The following is a 20,209-nucleotide window of genomic DNA, read 5'->3' on the forward strand; positions in this document are numbered from 1 at the left end:
ATGGGCATTTTATAAAACTTTATTCAACGTCCCGTGCTCGATGCCTTTATTCCAGTGGTTTCTATCGTGGCCGTGACAAAGCTGTAGCAACCCTCGTGGGCAACGTAGGGCCCCGGCTCCTCCGCTCGTCGCTCAGTACCCAAACCGCGATTTGCTCCCCCCCCCCCCCTACCTGCCCGACGAAGGGGTTCAACCGTGCTTCACCACGCTGGTCAGTGCAGCTTGGTGAAGGGAGAGGACAGGGCCAGGGTCAAGTTCGGATATCATTTTGCCAGTTACGTTTTACCATGGCTGGGAATCGAACTCGGGTCTTAGGGCTCCGTAGCAGTGAGTATTGCCAACCACCTCACCATGCCTGTTACCCTCCAACCCTTTCCGAGACGACGGCAAGTTGCGGGGTGGGGGCGGGGGGGGTGTCCCGTTCACCGGAATGCGCAAACGGTTCAGCGTTCATTTTATTTAGAGAAGCGTATTGCGCGGTGGTTTTTAAAGACATTGGACTCACCGCAGAGAACCGTAGGGACACGACCACACACCGATGATAGTTGGCGCCAAACTGTGCCGCACGCCCTCCCCGCACGGCCTTGGGGGAGAGCCTCAGTAGCGATAAAGTTATTACATTTTTTCTTCCGGTTCCGTTTCTGACGACGTACACGTACGCCATCGGAACGGGAAAGGGTTCATGCGTTGTAACCTGTTGACATTGCGAGGATGTAGCTTTGTCGTCAGGGCATTAAACGAGTGCCGTTTTGAAATGGCGGACGGGTTCCCTCCGGGCCAGGGTGCACCGTAGCACAGTTCACAAACGCATTCACCAACGACGACGAAGATGCAGCCGAAGCTGCCGGGTTAATCATTTGGTCGAGGCCAACTGCCCGACGGTCGGAGGAGCAGTGGCTGCCAAGCCCCACGAAAGGGGAACTCGCCCACGCACGAAAATCACACACACAATGGAGCTAATATAGCTTTGCATTTGTAACAAAGTATGGGCATTAATAATCCTTACGTTGTACACGCGGCTCTCCCGGTGTAAGACTTACGGGGTACGTCTACCCACATCGGGACCTTGACTCCCACTCTGGTGGACAAATGGTGACGTGGGGTTAAACCAAGCGTCGCACCCGATAAAAGCTTAAAAAATATATATACAAAAAAATTGAATAAATATCACTTAGCCTAATTGAATCGACAATATCCACAACGTTACAAGAGAATGCAACTCTTGTGTTAACTACAGGCATCCCATAACATCGGCATCATGCCACACGCCAACAGGACATAGACAACATGTTATGTAAACATTACTTTCTTCACGGCCGTTCAGAGGTGAGTAACCTCAGGATTTTACACGCAAAACACATATACTGTATATATATAAAGACGGCTCGCAAAAATCGTCAGTCTTTATCGTAATATTGTAATCGAGTACAGTGTAACCTGCCTAACGTTAACCCGGTTTAAACGTTAACCCGGTTTAAATGCACCTAGCCGGTGGTCAGGCAGCAACTTGCCCGAATTCCGATCGGCACATCGGTAAGACGCATCGGTGCGACGTGCCGGGAATACGCTTGCTGTCACGCGCGAGCACATTCTGAAATCGCCTTTTATCTTTTTAATACAAAATTTAGTCAAATACAGTAACACTGTCAATATACCACACGATGGCTGGGCAGAATTGTGACTATGGCGACATCAAATAACGATACCAAACGTACATCAACAATTACCTGGGTCAGCTCCCCCGATGTGTATTCTGGGGACGTACCGCATGTTGCTCTGCGTGATGTCCGACGTTCCGCTCTGCACGCTAGGCAGCTTCTTTGGGGGGGGGCGGGGGGGGGGGTCTGAATTAAATTCCCCAATTATGCAGAGGAACTTCTGGAACATTTCAAGAACCGATTCCAGCAGGTGCCGCCCTGAATATGTGGGGCATCGTGCCTAACAACGCGTAGCGGGCACAACCACAAGTCACATCAAAGAAATACACAGCCATAACTGGGACAACTTACACAGTGGAATCATCTCGCCGAGCACAATCAAAGTCTGCCACCGGCAAACTCCTCCAAGAACTCGGGAGACACGAAATCGAATTTTTAGAATATTAAAAAAATAATAGAGGATAATCTTTTGATGTTTTCGATCAGTATCTTGCACAGCTGCTCATATATATAATGTAGAAGCGAAACGTAACTTTTTACAGAGCTCAGAAAAGTTCCGTCCGGGATGTGGCGAGACAAAGGGGTACGATTGGCGCTCTCGCCGCTACGGGAACAACGGAGCGAGCACGGTCTGTTGCAGGAGACAAAACTAAACGCCAAGTTTGTTCCCGTAGGGTTTTTAAATTTATCTGCAGTTTTGTCATCGCAGTGGAACTGATATTTATGGACAGATGTCTCCGTGTCAATCAGGGCGTAAAAATTGTTAGAAGCGACGGGCATGAGTGACAAAAGTCCATCAACAACAAAATAAAACCGTCCGCCTTTTTAACTCGTTAAGTCGGTCGAAATGTAAAAGCCTCCGGCAGATCCGGTTTTATCAAAGCAGGTCATCGGGACGGCTATGTTTCCATTAAAATGCGGTTAATTCTTTATTTTGCTGCACGTCTGAAGGTCGCATTAACTTCCTTTTGCAACGTACACAACCCGTCCGTGCGATCGGGTCTGCGTATGCGCGTTGCTAAGAGTGATACGGGTTTCCACGGGGTTTTTTTTTCCACCCACCACTGCCCACCGCCAATAAAGATTCCCGTACAGACGGCCAAACGTAAACGCCACTGCGCCCAACTTCTCGCAAAAAACCCCGAGCCCCTTAATGCAACAATACATAGCACTGGTCTAAAATCTATTTCTTACAGATAGAGGAGGTTACTACACTGGAGTGGGGCAAGAGATACGCTCACACCAAATAGATTCACAGCGACCCTACAATGTATTTTTGTTCTTTTTTAAATCGATCGAATAAAGTATCTACCATCCCCGCATGTGCTGACGACAGTCCGAAGAATTAAACGGCAGTGAACTACGACGTGAAATGACGGAAGAATCCAACGGAGAAGGCTGCACGGTTGAAATGCAAATTCCAAAGCAACGGTCATGTACAACTTTGCTAAATAAAACGAAATAATTGTTGGAGAGACAAGTTTGACAATTTTTTTTAAGGCAGGCCAGGATCAAAATGATGACATAAACGAGGTGAGTGAGGGCAAAATGTGGTGCTTTTGAAACTTCAAAGTTAATAACGAAAAGAAGCATACCAATGTGCGTAAAGTGTTGTCCGTTGATGCACAATGTCAGTTATGACAGAAAAAAACTGAAAAAGTACGCAAAAGTAGCATGCAGAGGTACATGCCTGGGAATTACACCAAGAGACGAACACAACAGAGACATCGTAGCGATGTTTCGTCCAAGTGGCCTTGGGCGAGACATCACAAGAGTGGGATGATGGCCGATGGGCGAGGCTGGCGATGGCATGGTAGCCAAAAAGGAGGAAATTCCCGCAGAGGGTGACCACGGCGGAGACGGAGTAACAGGCAATCGGCGACGTTGTGGGGAGGTCTCCATCCAGCAGTGGTTACACAATGAATGATAACGATGACAGTCTCGCAATGAGTCACGTGTGTGTGTGTATATATAGAGTATATAAACCATGACAATATAATTACGGGGTGCAGTGCTCACAATGAGCCTTGTGGCTGCGATGACACCGCAACTTATGGGGACGGCACAGCTTGATAATCGCGTGCCACGCCAAATGGAGAATAATCACCAAAATCCCGGTCTAATTTTATTTCGCCCATTGTTAGATGAAGGTCGCCGCCTAGCAATATCCCAGCACAATGGAAAGGTCAGCGGCTTTTATTTATTTTTTCAGCGGCCTGCTTTTTTGATTGGCCGTCTGTGCCAACGCGAGTTTCACATCTGTATCTTTATTTTGCCGTTTTGTGTCCGTTTCCATTGAAATTTTAATTTAGCCGCAACAAATGTTGGTACCCTGCCAAGTTTTTTTATCGTCTTTTGTTAACAACACGCTACAGTATATATATATGCGTGTGTATAATCTTATATAGTCATCGGTTACAGTGTTTAATATCCATTAATGCGTTATCTGGCTGTCGCCTGATGAAGCGAGTTGTAATTACTAGTGAAAAGTCACTCAAGATTGTAAATCTTGTGGATTTGCTCTCCAACAACAACGGTGTGCTGTACACTAGTAACGAATTGGCACGTTCTGTTTACGAGACAAACCTTACTAATTGGCCGTGTCGGGTGGTGGCGGGTTTAACGACACATTTATAGTTACGTGATGTAACCCAAAAAACCTTTGTTACGGATAATGCGGTAAGATTGCACGAAAAATTTGCGAACATCGCTTTGTTTAATGGAAACACAGCCTGCGTAGCGGGGCATGTTTCTTTTGTGGCTTGGCAGCATACCGTGTTTAACATCTAAAATACGAAAGCCACTTATGCCTTTACATCATCGCGCGGGGAGGGTCAACAGAACCACAAATAAATACAGTACTTACGCGTCATAAACTGCATTCGGCATTCGCTTCCTGTGATGGGTTCAAGTCACGTGTGAGAAATAAATAAGCGTCAACCAGCGAAACCAAATCCCGACAGTCGATACGAGCTTCCCTTGGGCGCATTCCCTGGGCGTCGCGCGACTCTTCGCGATGAACATCGTCGCGCGCAAGCCTTAGGGGCTTTCAGTTCTAACAGGAATAATTTAGGCGCCCGCAACTCTTGCAGACGGGGCGTCCAAAACCAACTCAAACCATACGACGAAGGAGGAGCAGAATCTCCACAGATCGTTCTCCTGCCACCCCTGGTGTCACACAGGCTCACCCCGCCTCCCCCGCCGAGGCTCGCCGACGGGGTCGGTGGCAAAGACGATGACCGGGGACCGCCTCTCCTCTTCCCCCTCCTCCTCCGCCTCCTCCTTCATATGAACTTAAAGCATTTGGTTTTGTCGTGCGGCAGCCGCGTCTTGAAGAGCACCGAGTCGGCGCGGAACTGCGTGTAGAGCAGCGGCATGTAGCCGTACACCTTGACGAAGAAGTTGATGCAGCGGTGGCGCTCGTGGAAGTGGGACTCGTCGTGCGAGAGCGCCTGGGGACAGCCCGGGCAGCGGAACGTCCAGCGGGACGTCACCTGCGAAGTGAGCAAACGGACGGAGACCGGACCAGACATCGGACCAGACCTGTGTTAGGCCACCTTTCCAGGGATCCGTTCTTTACGAACCGAGGCAAATCCATTCCGACGTGCGAGAATTCCCATGGCATGAAGCAGTAGCACAACTGCAATTTAATACAGAAAAGGAAATAAAATAATAAAACCAAAATCTTTAAAAAATTTTAACCAAGATCTTTAAAAAAACACACTGGAGGAAGGTCACCTTGATGGGCGGCTTGCGCGTGATGTGGGAGACGAGGAAGTTCATGGCGATGTCTTCGCAGTTGATGTACTCGTCGACCATGTCGCGGATGGCTTGGGGCATCACGTACGAGTACAGGTAGGCGTAGTACTGCAGCACAGCGCACCACCCGCAGGGCCATTAGTTTCTCTAGTCACAGTATCTATGAATAAAATATACAGCTTCACAATGCGGCTGTGTCTCAAGATGCTACGGAAGAACAGTGGGCATATTTGTTTGATATGGAGAGGGAGAGAGACGCAATCCGTTAGACAGAAGAAAAGGTATAGAGCCCGTACTTGAACAGGGGCAGGGAGTTGACATCACGGATTGCTGAGGAGGGGGGACTTCACAATTTGGGGTCGTGTTTATATTTAAGAAATAGTTCATCTCATCTCTACTGTCCGACTCATCCATATTTTCTAATTTATTCCAGCTAATTCGTTGAGCATTAGCCTAAAGGAAATCGGCATCTAATTTACATGAAATAAAACAAAGTTATTACGACGCGTGACTAGTTAATCTCTCGGTGAGATGACCGCAAGGCGATATTAAACTGTGGGAGTGGCGTCACAATTGCATCACGAAAGAGTTATCATGGCGTGGCTCACTACAGATTCCAATTAGAGAATTCTTTCTTAAAGAGTTTTCATCTCAACAGCGGAGCTTCAAGCCCTGTGTTGCACAGCACGCGAACATGGGCCTAGGGCACACAGCTGCAAGATCAGGGCTGTTGTTGGCATGGCGAGATGTTAAAGACCTCACCTGGTATACAGGACGTCGTGGATTGGATCCCGACCTTGACGGCAGTATATTTGGAGTTTACATATTCTCTCTCTTGCCGTGGTTGTGTGGATTTTTCTCCGGGTCCTCCCGGTTTTCCCTCCACATTTAGAATCAACGTGCATTTAGAGTATTTGGGCGCTGTACATTTCAACGTGATAAGCCACTTCGTTGAGCTATCATTTGTGGCCAGATCACTTCTGAAAAAGAGCTACGTAATAAGCTCAGTGGGCCTTACCTGGTCAAATAAAAAAATTGTTTAGTTTCGTTTCAGTTGTTTGGGCCGTGTCTAAACTATAAAGGGAATGCCCCGTGGCTCGATTAAAATGCAAATGAGCAGATCTCACCTTGTGGAAGAAGGCTGCCCCTGTGAGCACCATGGAGAGCTCGCATGAGTAGTTGGAGTTGTAGAGCCACGACTGGTGCAGCGAGTCCCAGGCGTGGTAGCGCCCCGGGAACCCCACGATGCGGTCACGTGCCTCCCGCCAAACCCTGGGCGCCAAAATCACCCAGGTGAAGAGAAACACCGGGAGAGTTCCCCCCCCCCACCACCCCCATGCATTCCGTCAAGGGCGTTGTGTAGGAGACACCACCAGAGATGCAATTTGACGTTCCAGCCAGCGAACACGCACGCATGCAGTGTAAAATAAATGCGGGGAAAACAAGAAAGGGAGTGAAATTCAATTCCAACGTTCTGTAAATTGAGAAAATCCACCAGAAAAGGAAAATGTGTGCAAGCTGGATACAAACAAATTTCACAACACACGAATGGTGTGTTGCTCACAAACAACAGGAAGACACAGCACCCATTATATACCACGTGGTCACCACGTTGCATGTTCGATGCTCTCTCAGCCTTGTCCAGACCACCAGCTTAAGAGCTGAATGTATGCGCATATTTTTGCATCGACTCTCAATTCAAAGGGTTGAAAATTGTTGCCATCCCATCAGGCATTGCTGCTCTCAAAAAAGCTACGGCAAGTGTTAATGACTATATACCCTGTATGTAAATGTAACGGTCCATGCCATTCCACCTTTGGCAACCACACTGTTTCGTGTGGCCTGCTCGCGGTGGCTGGACAGCGAGAGTGGACGCACTTTATTTCCCACTATCCAACCTGTTGCCGACCTTTCTTTTAGGCGGGGGGGTGGGGGAGCGAAAGGTCGCATCAGTTCAAAGCAAAAGCCACACCAAAATAAACGCTCCCGCGTTGAGCAAGTGACATGTGCCCGGACACTGACCACCACACCTCCCACTCACTCCTCCACTGGACTGGTTTGGTCAGTGTGAGAGAGGGGAAAACGAATGCGGCATTTTTTGTTGTTGTTGAGCAAAGGCGTCCAATAACTGAAGGTGTTAATTCGCAGCCTTTGAATGGCGTGTTTTAATCCTCACCTAATTACAATCCAATTGTGCTACGGGCATTCGCAGAGATGAGCAAATATCCATTCAGTATCCCTCACTACAGGCAACTCCCCCACCACCGCGTGTCAGAATAGGCCCTTGAAGATAACATCACAGAAGGACGACTGAAGCCATTCGAATGGGCTTCTTTTAAGCCACACCAGGAGGCACACCTTTTATATGCCCTGCAAAGGGTAAAGGCACAGCGCTGCAAAGCGATCGGTCAAGCCACTGCTGGTGAAATGGGCCTCCGCGAGAGACCCCTTTCTAAGAGGGTATTTTGGCCAACTCTTCCATGACCGATTAATACTGCTGGGAGTATACAGAGGCACACACGGGGGGGATTTAAGAAACCTGCACCATTATTTCAACTGTGCCGTGCCAGCAGAATGAACTCGCGACCTCTGGATTGCAAGCCCAGCGTGATAACCGTTACAACGCGGCAAAGACTGTGTGATCGCACGTCAATTAAAACATTTATTTAATAAAAAATTGTTTTAACGTAACGTGATTTCGCAGTCATTGGTGACAAGGTTGACATCGTCAAGCCACCACACTTGAAAACCTGGTTCCAGGGTCTCAGCGGAGCCGGCTCAGTGCTCTGCAGGAATAATCCAACGCGGTCCAACCTCTTCAAAACACCATTTGCCCAAGGGCGTTTTTTTGCATAAAACCCACCTGAAGCCAAACATGATTTCGTCGTGTCGAAGATGTGCATCGTCGTCGATGGACAGGATCGCCTCTGTCTCGATGGCATCGTACGGCAGGAATCTGTTGTTCAGGCTGTTCTTCTTTGTCTTCACAACCTGCGACGTGCGGCCGGGGGGAGGGACAGCGATCATGTAACCCGTAGATTACGGGGCAACAACGCGCAATATAAGTGTCATCATATTTTGATTTAAAGCTTTCGTGACTGCAGGGATTCATATTCTTGGTTCTTTCGGTAAAGTCACGTAGAAGGGAAATAATAATAAAATAATATAAATATAAAACAATAAAAATTCTCACGACGTTTCGACTGCAACACAATCAATCATCATCAGGTGTGAAATCCACAGCAAGACATTTTTTTTTCAAATTTTCTTGCTGTGGATTTCACACCTGATGATGATTGCTTGTGTTGCAGTCGAAACGTCGTGAAAATTTTTATTGTTTTATATTAATATTGTTTTGTTATTTCCCTTCTAAGTGACTTTACCGAAAGAACCAAGAATATGTCATCATATTGCCTAATAAAAAAACTCACAAAAAAACGAAACTCTTTTTTCTTCTGCCAGGTAAGGCCCACTGAGCTACGTAGATATTTTTCAGAAGCGACCTGGTTATCACAAATGATAGCTCAATGAGGTAGGTGGCTTAGCATCGTGTGTAAATTTGTAGCAACCAACTACTCTAAATGCGTGTTGTTGATTTAAATGGAGGGAAAAACTGGAGGACCCAGAATAAAATCCACACGACTATGGGGAGAACATGGAAACTCCAAATATACAGCAGGCGTCAGGGTCGGGATCGAACCCACAACTTCCTGTATACCAGGCGAGGAAGTTAACATATCGCCACCATGGCTCCCAAGCTCACTTGATAAACGTATTAAGTGAGCTTGGGCAGCATAGGTCACTAGAGGTGATGATGGTCGGGGGTTGAGACTCATGACAGTGGCAGCCAAAAGAGGCAAAACACGCCCGAGAGAGAGGACGTCCACTGTGGAGATGGAGCATTGACAACTGCTCATGTGCTCATTGGATCGCTGCATCGCAAGACAGTGAGAGATGGCGAAGGCTTGGGCAGGCAATAATCCAGCAGTGGATTAATCATGGCTGATGATGATGAAAATTACAAACAATTCATGACCAAACCCTTTCGCTTAAAAGACAAGGTTCTTAACACAAAACACACAGACACACTGAATGATCAAGCCTCTTAGATGCACCGGTGTATACTCGGCAGTGTCCGGAGGCAAAGGAGTTGACAATGCGTCCGTGCTCTATGCCCGTATTATCAGTGAGAGATAAGCCTATTGTGAGAGCACTTCTCGTCAAGGTATTCAGAGAAGAAGCCTGCACTATGCATTTGTCCTCCAGGTCCCCTCTGCAAGAGGGGCTTGGGCTACTTCCACGAGCTCTCACCTGGTAAAAAAAAAAAACGCTGGCCCCGATTGGTTACACAAAACTGCATTTAGGCACACAGAATTCAATACGTCTCTCCAGCCCGCATTGTTCAACGGCTGACCCAGCAGGGATACCCGCTGGACTAATGGACAGGCAAGGTCATAGGTTATTAGAAACCGCTACCTGCATCTCGCCGACAACCACTTCTCGGTTCCCTGTCGTTGGCTCCACAAAGTGCTGATGCAAATCTTTTGAGAATTCTGTCATGCTTTTATATCGGAAAGGATGAGGAAACACGAACAAATAGCTCTTACATTGGCTCGGGGTCTTGTCCCACGTAGAGTTTGAACATCAATGAGAACAAAAATATATTTGAAGTGGCTGGTCAAGCACAGCCACCACAGGAAAATTTTGTCTTGCAGCCACACAAACCGAATGGTACAAAAAAATGTTGGGTTTGGCCACAATAACCTGGCCAAATTTCTGTCGCAAGACCCTCCCATCAGCCAACACAGCCAAACCCATTAAACTGCAACTCGTACAAGCGTTTGACGCGCCAATTACTAGTGTTACAATTTTCACATCCTAATTTGAGCAATTATACACGATGTTTCACTTGCCACTACGAGATAGGAACTGTTCGCTTTCTGGGGATGAAAGTAGCAAAGGACACCTACAAATACCAGCCCTGGCCACAAGCACTGAATTCTTACATTTGAAAACACCCCATGATATGTTTTATTTCCCAAAAGACACACACACACTTGCATGGCAGCATGCCTTTTAAAACCACAGAACAAAGCGAAGCCAGATGCTATCTTCAAAGACGCACAAACTTGCACTGCGGCGGGAGTTGTAGAGGTTCCACGGATCGCCGAACAAAGGAGGCTGAAATGCAGACGAGCTGCAATCCTCGCAACAATTTCTGCTTATTTATTTTCTGTCACGCAACCCACCCCCATCACCATGGGCCGGAATGCCACCCACTGAAAACACATCAGCTTACGAATTAATTTATTTGTTTGCAATGAGAATGTGGGAGGGAGAGGGGGGGATGGCCATGGAATATCTTGGAATATTTCTAGAAAAATATAGAACCTCACACACGCACACAAAATAACTACTGCGAGTGCATGGGGGGGGTCCTAAACAGCGGTTGTTCGAGGCGTGGCAAGCTTGCGCTCGAGAGCACACTCCAAGCCGCATCGATCGCTACCGTCTACACATATCAACCCCGCAGTTAGCGCCGGCGAAAATGAAAGTATATCAGCACACGCGCCGAAGGTGTGTTTTAGTCACATTGTGACTGTCCGTAGAGGACTTACAAAGCACCCTTTTCACAAGCCAACAACAACAACAAAACGAACTGGGTGCGTAACGGTGGAGCAACGATTCCAAAGCCGACCACCCGAGTTTGATTTGCCGGCCGCGGATAACATCAGTGGCGGGTGATAACTGAACCAGTCCTGTGCACCACCCCCACCGCCCTTCACCATCCTGCACTGACAAGCGTGGTGAGAGATGGTCAAGCAAATCCCTAATGACTGACACGACACACGAAGCTCTTCATTCAGCAATGGATTTACAACATAAATAAAAATGTAAAATTCTAAATATGTTATTATATTAAAGCTGAAGCTGCCCTTAGCATAGTAAAGCAGATGAACAAGGAATATTGACATCAGAGTAATAAGGTTTTTTTTCAGTGGGCAGAATCCACAGTGCAGATAAAACACAGCTTTAACAAAACAAATTCACTTCAGAAACATATCCACCCATAACATTACAATAGGTGTGCTAGGCACAATTGGCCACGTACAATGAAAGGCACTTGACATTCCATTGAAAAACCCAAGTTCAAAAGGAGAGTTTACACTAAATAATAGTAATAAATAATGAAATGCCAAAACATCTATGATGTCAAAGAAAAAAAGAGGTCTGCTCATTAAATCCATATCTTTGCCTTTATCCAGGCACGCCACTATCTTGCATCAGGAGCTTGACTTTTAGATACACATCTACAAACAGTGGCACGAAGAGCAGTAACCATACTACCAATGACTACGGATTGATCACGCACGTCCAGTACATGTACACGTATCAGCATTCGTGAAGCACTATGTACGAATCATGCTGGGGACATTGCTGTCCCTGCTCTCAGCAATGGGATACAAACATTAATTAAGTACTTTAAACCGAGGTGAAGACGTCACCACACCCTCGTGATCGCTTCCTTCCCGAAGATCCTCTAGTTCAATGGTTCTTAACCTTGACTGCAGCCTGCACCTCTTTGGTTCTCAATCGTAATAAAAATGTATGTTAATACATACATAGAGTATTCTTGGTTGTTTCGGTAAAGTCACGTAGAAGGGAAATAATAAAATAATAAAAATAAAACAATACAATTCTCACGACGTTTCGATTGCAACACAAGCAATCATCATCGGTGTGAAAACCACAGCAAGAAAATGTTCTTGTCGTGAGAATTAGATTTTTATTATTTTATTATTTCCCTTCTACGTGACTTTACTGAAAGAACCAAGAATATGAATCCCTGCAGTCACGAAAGCTTTAAATCGAAAAATACATAGAGGTTTCATGGCCATGTCTCGCACCCCCAGGAAGGGCATCTCGCATCCCCAGGTAAAGAAGAAGAACCACTGCTCTCGTTGTTGCAAATTCACACCTGACCTCCAAGGACTGCTGTTGCAATGCATCACGTGTGGCTTCAGGTCTCTTTACTTGACCACTCCAATGTTTACAGCAGCAACCTTCCCTCCTCCTTCCTGCACGCACGTTCTACCCATCAAAACGTCTTCTTCCATACCACACCTCAAGTGTTTTGTTGTTATATTCTATTCCACACCTCCACGTGGCTTAGCATTTTAAATGAAATTCCTAGCATCGTCCGCATGAACATGTATTTTTTTAGTGCAAAGAATTTTCATTCATATAACATTTTTAAACTGTTTTAATTGCATCGTAATTGCATTCTAATTGTTTTTCTTGACTTAATTAAACCCTGGCATCTCTTGAAAAAAGAAGACTCCTGGTCTCAATGGACCCTTTCTTGCCTGGTTATATATCGAAGGCCATTTATCTATCGATCCCGATGTTATTTCCGCGTAGTACGCTAAAGTTGGGACAAAAAAAATCGCGCTCTGCCGTGCCACGTACGCGCAATAGCATCGACGTACCGTGACAGGGACGCCGATGTCGGGCCAGACCAACTCCTCGGAGGGCAGCTTGGGCGCATTCCAGACCACCACCACCTTGTTGAGGTAGGGCAGCCCGTTGAGACGTCGCACCGAGTCCATGAGCACCTCCTCGCGCTCGTACGTGAGCATCACCACCGTGAACTGCTCCCTCGGCAGGTTCCCACCCAGCGCCTCCTGAAACTCCTTGCCCGTGCCGCCGGCGCCGCCGCCGATCGGCCGGAAGCCCGCGCCGGAGCCGAGGAACTGAGCCTCGGACGGCAAAACGGGGTCGAGCGGCGTGAAGGGGAACAGGTAGAAAGGTCCCGGCGGGGAGTTCCAGCTGCGGTCGGCGTCCAGCATGACGAGCGTGTAATTGCGCTTGTATCGCTCCGAGGCATAGGGCGGCTCGTTCTCCGCGGGCCCCAGCTCCAGGTCGCCCATCTCGGACGGCGGGTTGAGGCCGTCGGTGGGCACCCTGGCGGAGCGGTGCGGGATCTCGGGCGACGGCTCCTCGGGGACAGGTGCCGGCGGGATGTGGGCGCGCGCCCGCACGGTGGCCAGCGCGGCGCCCAGCGCGCTCTCGGCCGACGCCAGGTACGTCTCCCACAGGAAGCGGCCCTGGCGGCGCATGGCGAGCAGGTCGTTGTCGGGCACGCTGCGCAGCAGGAAGTGCAGCTCCGTGACGCGCGCCTTGGGCAGCAGCACGGCCGCGCGCTCCCAGCGAATCGTCTCGGCGAAGGGGAGGCGGGCGCGGTCGCCGCCCAGCACCACCGGTACGGCGCCGGCCTCCAGCGCCTCGTACACGCGCGTCGACGCGAGCTGCGACGCGGAGAGGCGCGGGTCGCCGGCGGCCACCACCAGCGAGAACGTGGAGCGGCGCAGCACCTCGATGCGCGACGTGTGGTCACCGCACAGCGCCCACTCCGATGGGGAGCCGCCGCCGGTGGGGCTGCCGCCGCCGCCACCGGCTGCGGGGCCGTCGCACGTCAAGTCAACCAGAACGCTCTCCTGGCCGCCGGCGACGATCGCCTTGAGCACGGACACGATGTGGATGTCGTAGAGGTCGATTTTCCTGCCTTCGCCGCCTCCTGAAAGGCGATTTAACAAAAAAAGAAGTGTTTTTCGTTTCCTCGGATCGCGCTGGAAATTGAAGCTTGTTTATTAAATACATGCGTGTATTTTTCTGAAAGCATTTTCACACTATATACTTGGCACGTAACAATGCATCAATTTTGATTATTTCTAATGCTCGCATCGATGTTCATACAAATTATTTTTCAATGTTAAAATTGGTTGAATATTCGCAAAGACTGTAAAATAAATCAATAACCATAAGATGACAAAGAATAGAGAAAATTTTTGATTCAAGAATCCAATGGTGATCCTGATAGTCCATGGACCAGAACAGAAATTGGTACCGCTTTTAGTACCGAATTATTTCCATGGCTCAAAAGAGTAGATTATTTTATAACCCAGTAATGTCAAATGGTTAACTTTCAATTAACGGTTGTTAGCCACACAACGAAATTGGAACCACTCAAGCGATGCCGTTTTGGGTGGTAGCAACAAGTGAAATATCTGATCTGAGCTCATGAGCTGTGAATTGTAAAACCCCTAACCAAAACAAATCATCAAATTGCTGGTGGCGTAAAGAATTATGCCAACTGTGAAGTAGAAATACAGCACAGCCAACAATGCAGTGGGTATTAAATTCATACCCTTCCTATCCTTAACAACTTTAACACACGTGTTTTATGGAATTGTAAAAAAATGTTGCAAAAAACGAACTCGCAAAGCACAAAACAACTTTACGAGGCATGGTAAAAGTTAACCGAGGCTATTCCATGCCGTTAATTCATCTGACTTTAATGCTCCTACCTCGACTCGGGTAGCATTGGAGTGGCCATTACAACACAATCAAACAACCGATAGGGCGCTTTGATGAGAAAAACGCGACACCACGCTAAAACTGCGCTCTAGATCAATGTCCCATTTAGTGCCCGCTCCTTCAAGATGGGCATTGATTCACACTTGGAAACAATCTCGTGGAACCTAGGGGCACAGCACCAGGGTTATAGTTCGAGTTCGAATTCAGGTGAGGGGTAAGTATCAGCGCCAGAGCTCGGCTTCAGTTTCCACAAGACGATCGCTAACAACGGGGATGTATACGTTTTACCCCCTCTACGAATCGGAGCAATTCGGGGCCGCACTGCAATTCACGCACACATTCTATGTCTGCCATTGCGGTGCACGTCGAATGTACGGTGTTGTGAAGCTATAAAATCTATAAATCACAAGGACAGAAATAAATCCAAATATAATTATCGGGGGCTCTATGGTGGGCTGCATTTGGTAGGACACCAAAAGACATTTAACATGTAGGCTTTCGTGACAAATATCATCCATAATACAGGTTTTTTTTGGGTTAGATCGTGTAAATATAAATGTATCGTTAAACCTGCCACCACCCGGCAGACAATTAGTAAGGTTTGTCACGTAAACAGAACATGCCAATTCGTTGCTAGCACAAATCTGGCTGTCGCCTGAGGAAACTAGTTGCAATTACTGGCGAAACGTCGTACTCAGATTGTAAATGTTCATGGGTTTACTCTCCAACACACCGGTGTGCTGTACTAGTAATGAATCGGCATGTTCTTTCTACGTGACAAACATTAATAATTGGCTGTGTCGGGTAGTGGCAGGTTTAACGACACCATTTATATTTACTCGAGCTAACCCAGAAAAATTATATTATGGACAAAAATCCATCATTGTACATTACTTAGATGCCACATCTATGCACCTCACCTTCATTCACCAGCGTAGCAAATATACGTTCAAATAACCCTCAAGACCCGCACGACGTGGGGAGACCCTCATTCATTAGTGTATTGACAAATTGGCTGCACATACACAATCGAAAATAATAGATTCTTACATGCAAGTAGAATGGGTACAAAAATCCATCCAAAGCAATGAATAGATGAATTGTTGCATGCCTAGCTAATAAGGGTCTGCTTGGCATTTCATCGTGCGTTCATATTCAACTAAGATGGAATCCAAAAAATCTCGTATTTTGGGTTGTCCAATACAAGCTTGCTATTATGGCGTGGAGCAGTAGCACAGTATGCTAACCCCTGTTTTAATGAACCCGGCAAATCTGACATCCTTTGCCAGCCACAGCTAACATCGTTGTGATATGTGAACGGGCTCCGAGCACCCCCTTTCACCAACCTGCGCTGAACAGCATGGTGAAATATGATCACACAACCCAAATGACCGGCACAGCATGCGGAGGCCTTCATCCAGTAGCGGATTAACAAAGGGCTGTATATCATAACAAGTCATTCGTATTATTATTGTAGTGACGACAATATATTTGAAATATACATCCTGGCGACTTAAAAAAAAACCCTAGGAATTCAGCCCTGAAATACCCGACACTACTGCGGTGGTCGAGACTGGAAGACACGTACAGGCAGTAATGTATAGTTGCTCACAAAAGATGAATTATTTATCCCTGTATACAAGATGCTAAATGTCTTGTATAAGGGTCGTGCAAAGAGCCTGTAACACCTACATACCAAAGACATCTCACTGGGTCTCTTGGACCCAGCAGAACACAAATAGAATGCCCACCACATAAACCACGTTAACATGCCATGCATCACAATGAAAAGTACATAGCCAGTCCCTTTGTTGGTTGAGGGCCTCCCCATGCCGTACAGGTTGTGGGGGTGATTTGACCACTCTGAATGCGGGGTAGCAATAGACGTGGTGCCATAGAAGTACAGTCCAACAACGTGTTTTGCTGCACTGCCTTCTGCTGACCCCATTCCCGCGTTGTGGCTTCCCCCATGCAAGCACTCTCGAGGATCGAGCCAGCTCCGCTTACGAGACCGTACAAAGGTCGGGCACAGGCCGGAGCGCCGCGTGCGAAATTCGGTCACCTGCTTCCTCGCCCTCTCCGCCCTCCTCGCCGACACGGCCCCGTGACACGCTCAGCTCGCTCTCGCCCTGGAAGCTGAGCAGGTACTTGCGCTTGGCCGGAACCTGCGGCGGCAGCTGCAGGAAGTTGGGCTCGGCCATGGCGTTGACGAGCGGCGGCATGACGACGTCGAAGCCCGGCCGGTACTGCGCCTCGGCGAACACGGGCTGCGCCAGCATCGCCCGACCCGTGCTCACGCCGTCCAACAGGTTCCGCGTGGCGCTCTCCCGCCGCGACAGGCTCAGCAGCAGGTGGTTGCGTCCGTCCGACCGCCAGTGCGGCAGCGCGTGGAGGTGGCGCTCGAGTTCGGCGGAGGGCAGCGCCGACCCATCCTGCACGTCGCCGACCAGCACGACGTAGAGGCACGCCACCTTGGGGTCCTGCGTCGCGTACACGCTGGCCCGCAGCGCCGACTGCACGGCCTGCCGCACCAACGGGTCCAGCGCGTCTCCCAGGAGACCCTCCGAGGGGTACAGGTAGACGGGAAAGCCCGACGTGAGCGGGCAGCGGGAGAAGTCGAAGCAGCTGTAAAAGCGGCACTGCTGCGCGGATTTGGGCAGCGGCAGCATGGGGTCCGAGTCGTCGGGGAGCAGGCGGATGGGCAGCGAGAGCTTGGGCTGGTTCTGCGCCAGCATCTCGCGGTAAGAGCGCTCCGTCTGGCTGATGGTGTTCTTCAGCTGCTGCAGCTCCTGCTTGGCACCTTCGACGCCGCGCCGCGCCACCTCGAGCCGCGCCCCCAGCTTCGCGATCTCCCCGTTCAGCTCTTGGCGCCGCGCCTCCAGCTGCAGCAGCTCCTCGCTCACCGATTCGCGGATCCGGCACAGGTCCTCCACGTGCCGGCCCTGGCAAAGGCTGGCGCCGCTCGCGCCAGGGTGCCAGGGCCCCACAGGTGGCCTGCCGGGGTCACGGTTCTGCACGTGGTTCCCCTTTCCGCCGGTGCTGTCCAGGTCGACGGCCAGGTAGTAGTGGGCCACCAGCGGGATCGTCACCAGGATGACGAGCAGCAGGCATATCAGCCGCGTCAGGCGCATGCCGTTGGTCCACCACTGGATGCAACCAATGCATCCAGCGCGTGACATGGTAACGGTTCTGTTAGGCTTCCTCTCTGTGCTGCGGACAGTCAGCGACTGATTCCATTGCGAGGGCTCAATGCGCGACGAGTGACTCGATCAATACGCGTCCACGGGCATCTTTACAGGCAAATTATTGGGGATGCGGCGACGGCCGTCATTGATACGTCAACTTGACTGGCAGATCAATCGCCCGCGGCAATAAAAAGGGAGAATTTCATTTCCATTATCCAAAGCCGCACGTGGATGCTGGAAATGATGAGGTCAAACCTCGCTCATAAATGTTTGCTTAGCCGTGGTTGAAAAACGCAATATTTATCGCCTGCCTGCATGACAAAACATTTCATCGGGACGTGGCAGGATGTGCAGCACCATTCATCTCAGTTCTTGGTGACATGCCGCTCTCCCATCAGGAAGCATTTTCACAGCCTGAAAAACAAGCAATTCAGTGTCGTTTAACAGACATAAATTAAATCGCTTAATGTTCAAAACATCTGTCAAGAAGACAATGTCAGAGCCCAACATATGGGTTCCACACCCGAGCATGAAGGCATACAAAATGCCAAGTGATTGTTTTACAATCCGACTGCAGTCGTGTGATATCAAAGTGCCCCTTCAGCAGTAAAAATTGCAGACTTATAGCAAAAGTTCTACTTGGTTCACGACACTCGCCTGTTGTTTTCCTGTGTTATGCATGAGAGCGATTTTGGTAATTACTGTGGAACTACCGCAACAGATTGAAATCTCTTCCCACGAGGATGTCAAGAGATTGTTAACATGGCACTTTCATATGCATCCCCAAGTGAGTGCTGGAAAGCTGCCAAGTCTTAGAGGCAAGATGCAACCTGAAACCCTGAAGGTGCACATACTATTTATTCCAAAGCAGCATCTCAAAATAGCAGCATCAATGACTGCACAAAGGTGACCTCTCAATATGTGAAACCGTCAAGAGCACTGAGCCAGTACTGATAAAAATGTAAGTTTGACTATGGGGCTCAGTCACCCATGATTAAAACTGGGTTCTCATGTGTAGTGAGCGAATGGTCTCAGCCCAGTTACCAATGATTGCACAAACGAAAGCATAATGTAAAATTTGGCATATTCCACCTCTAAGGATTAGGAATTGTGATTTTAATAACGTGCGGCAAACACTCTTTGAAGGGGCAATGAAAGGTATTGCCTTTAGTGTGATTAAAAAAAAGCCTCTTGAAAAGAATTCAGTAGTTCTGGGACATCATTTACTGGCAAGGTGGTACACTTCTCACCTTGAGATCTCCGCATGTAAATGTCACAATCTAATGACAGCATGACACCTACGGCACAATTGGAATTCAACCCGGAGAAGAGGGGAAAAAAAAAAACCCAAAAAGGGTATTGTACATAACGACCCGTCGACTGGCAAATCAACAGATAAGCGACTTCAGATGGCGATAGTAAACGCTCGCCGCTCGGGTAGATTGAGCCATGGTGCTATCCAGGCGGTCGGGTTTGCGCTCCTGTGCGCGCATCTACTGGGACAGCTGAGCCACTGCCTCAAACGTTGGAGGCTTAGAGATTCATTTCCCAGACAGCGTGGCATTCCATGGCGCCCATCCATCACTGGGAGCATCTAACCCGCAGTGCCGCCTGTTATCGCTCCTGCCCCGCCATCGGCGACGTGCAGCTTGATATTCAACTTTGCAAAGCACGCTCCGAAAATATTGCACCGTTGGCGTTTGTCAGTAAAACCACCGTGTATGTATGGCAATTCTGAAAAAATATTATATAGCTTGCCAAAACTTTAATATTCTCATTGCAACCACAAAGACTGACGTTTACAGGAGAGAATGGACAATTTCCTAAGGCAGATTGAAATAAAGATATTTCCTAGATTGCAATTGTGTAAAATCTACTTAAGGGTTTGCTTTATCCGGCTGTAAGCACAATAGAAAATAATTTCATCAAGTAATACTCCATGCGGTATTACATTTTTGATCAGCTTTTGCACACGTATAGCCTTTCGAATTTCAATAACTTATACAGATGGCAGAGTTCTAAAAAACGGATACACTGGCTGACTAAGGACAAAAGAAACAATGCAAATCCTAACTCTGTTAATAAGCTGAGCTCTCGCAATCAGAGGAGTAGCACGCTGCACACACACAATGTGCTAAAAATGCATTTAGTTCTAGATTTGAAGCTTTCGTGACTGCAATGATTCATATTCTCAGGTTTTTTCGGTAAAGTCACGTAGGCAAAACATCA

General features: G+C 48.3%; 1 protein-coding gene across 4 annotated transcripts in view; it reads right to left on the reverse strand.

Annotated features, from left to right (window-relative positions):
- Positions 1-3: 3 nt before the first annotated feature.
- The window catches only part of EXTL3 (exostosin like glycosyltransferase 3), a 25,562-nt gene continuing 5,356 nt past the window's right edge, over positions 4-20,209 (reverse strand). For all 4 annotated transcript variants that reach the window (XM_078604445.1, XM_078604444.1, XM_078604446.1 and 1 more), the window contains exons 2-7: positions 16,858-18,394; positions 12,908-13,995; positions 8,281-8,408; positions 6,545-6,689; positions 5,392-5,525; positions 4-5,147 (exon numbers count right to left, since the gene is read on the reverse strand). In XM_078604445.1, the coding sequence (XP_078460571.1) occupies positions 4,943-5,147; positions 5,392-5,525; positions 6,545-6,689; positions 8,281-8,408; positions 12,908-13,995; positions 16,858-17,974 (2,817 nt within the window). In that variant the 5' untranslated portion in view covers positions 17,975-18,394 and the 3' untranslated portion in view covers positions 4-4,942. The remainder of the gene's footprint in view (positions 5,148-5,391; positions 5,526-6,544; positions 6,690-8,280; positions 8,409-12,907; positions 13,996-16,857; positions 18,395-20,209) is intronic.

This window comes from Lampetra planeri, chromosome 22 (genome assembly GCF_965212315.1).
Source record: "Lampetra planeri chromosome 22, kcLamPlan1.2.h2, whole genome shotgun sequence".
Lineage (NCBI taxonomy): Eukaryota > Metazoa > Chordata > Hyperoartia > Petromyzontiformes > Petromyzontidae > Lampetra > Lampetra planeri.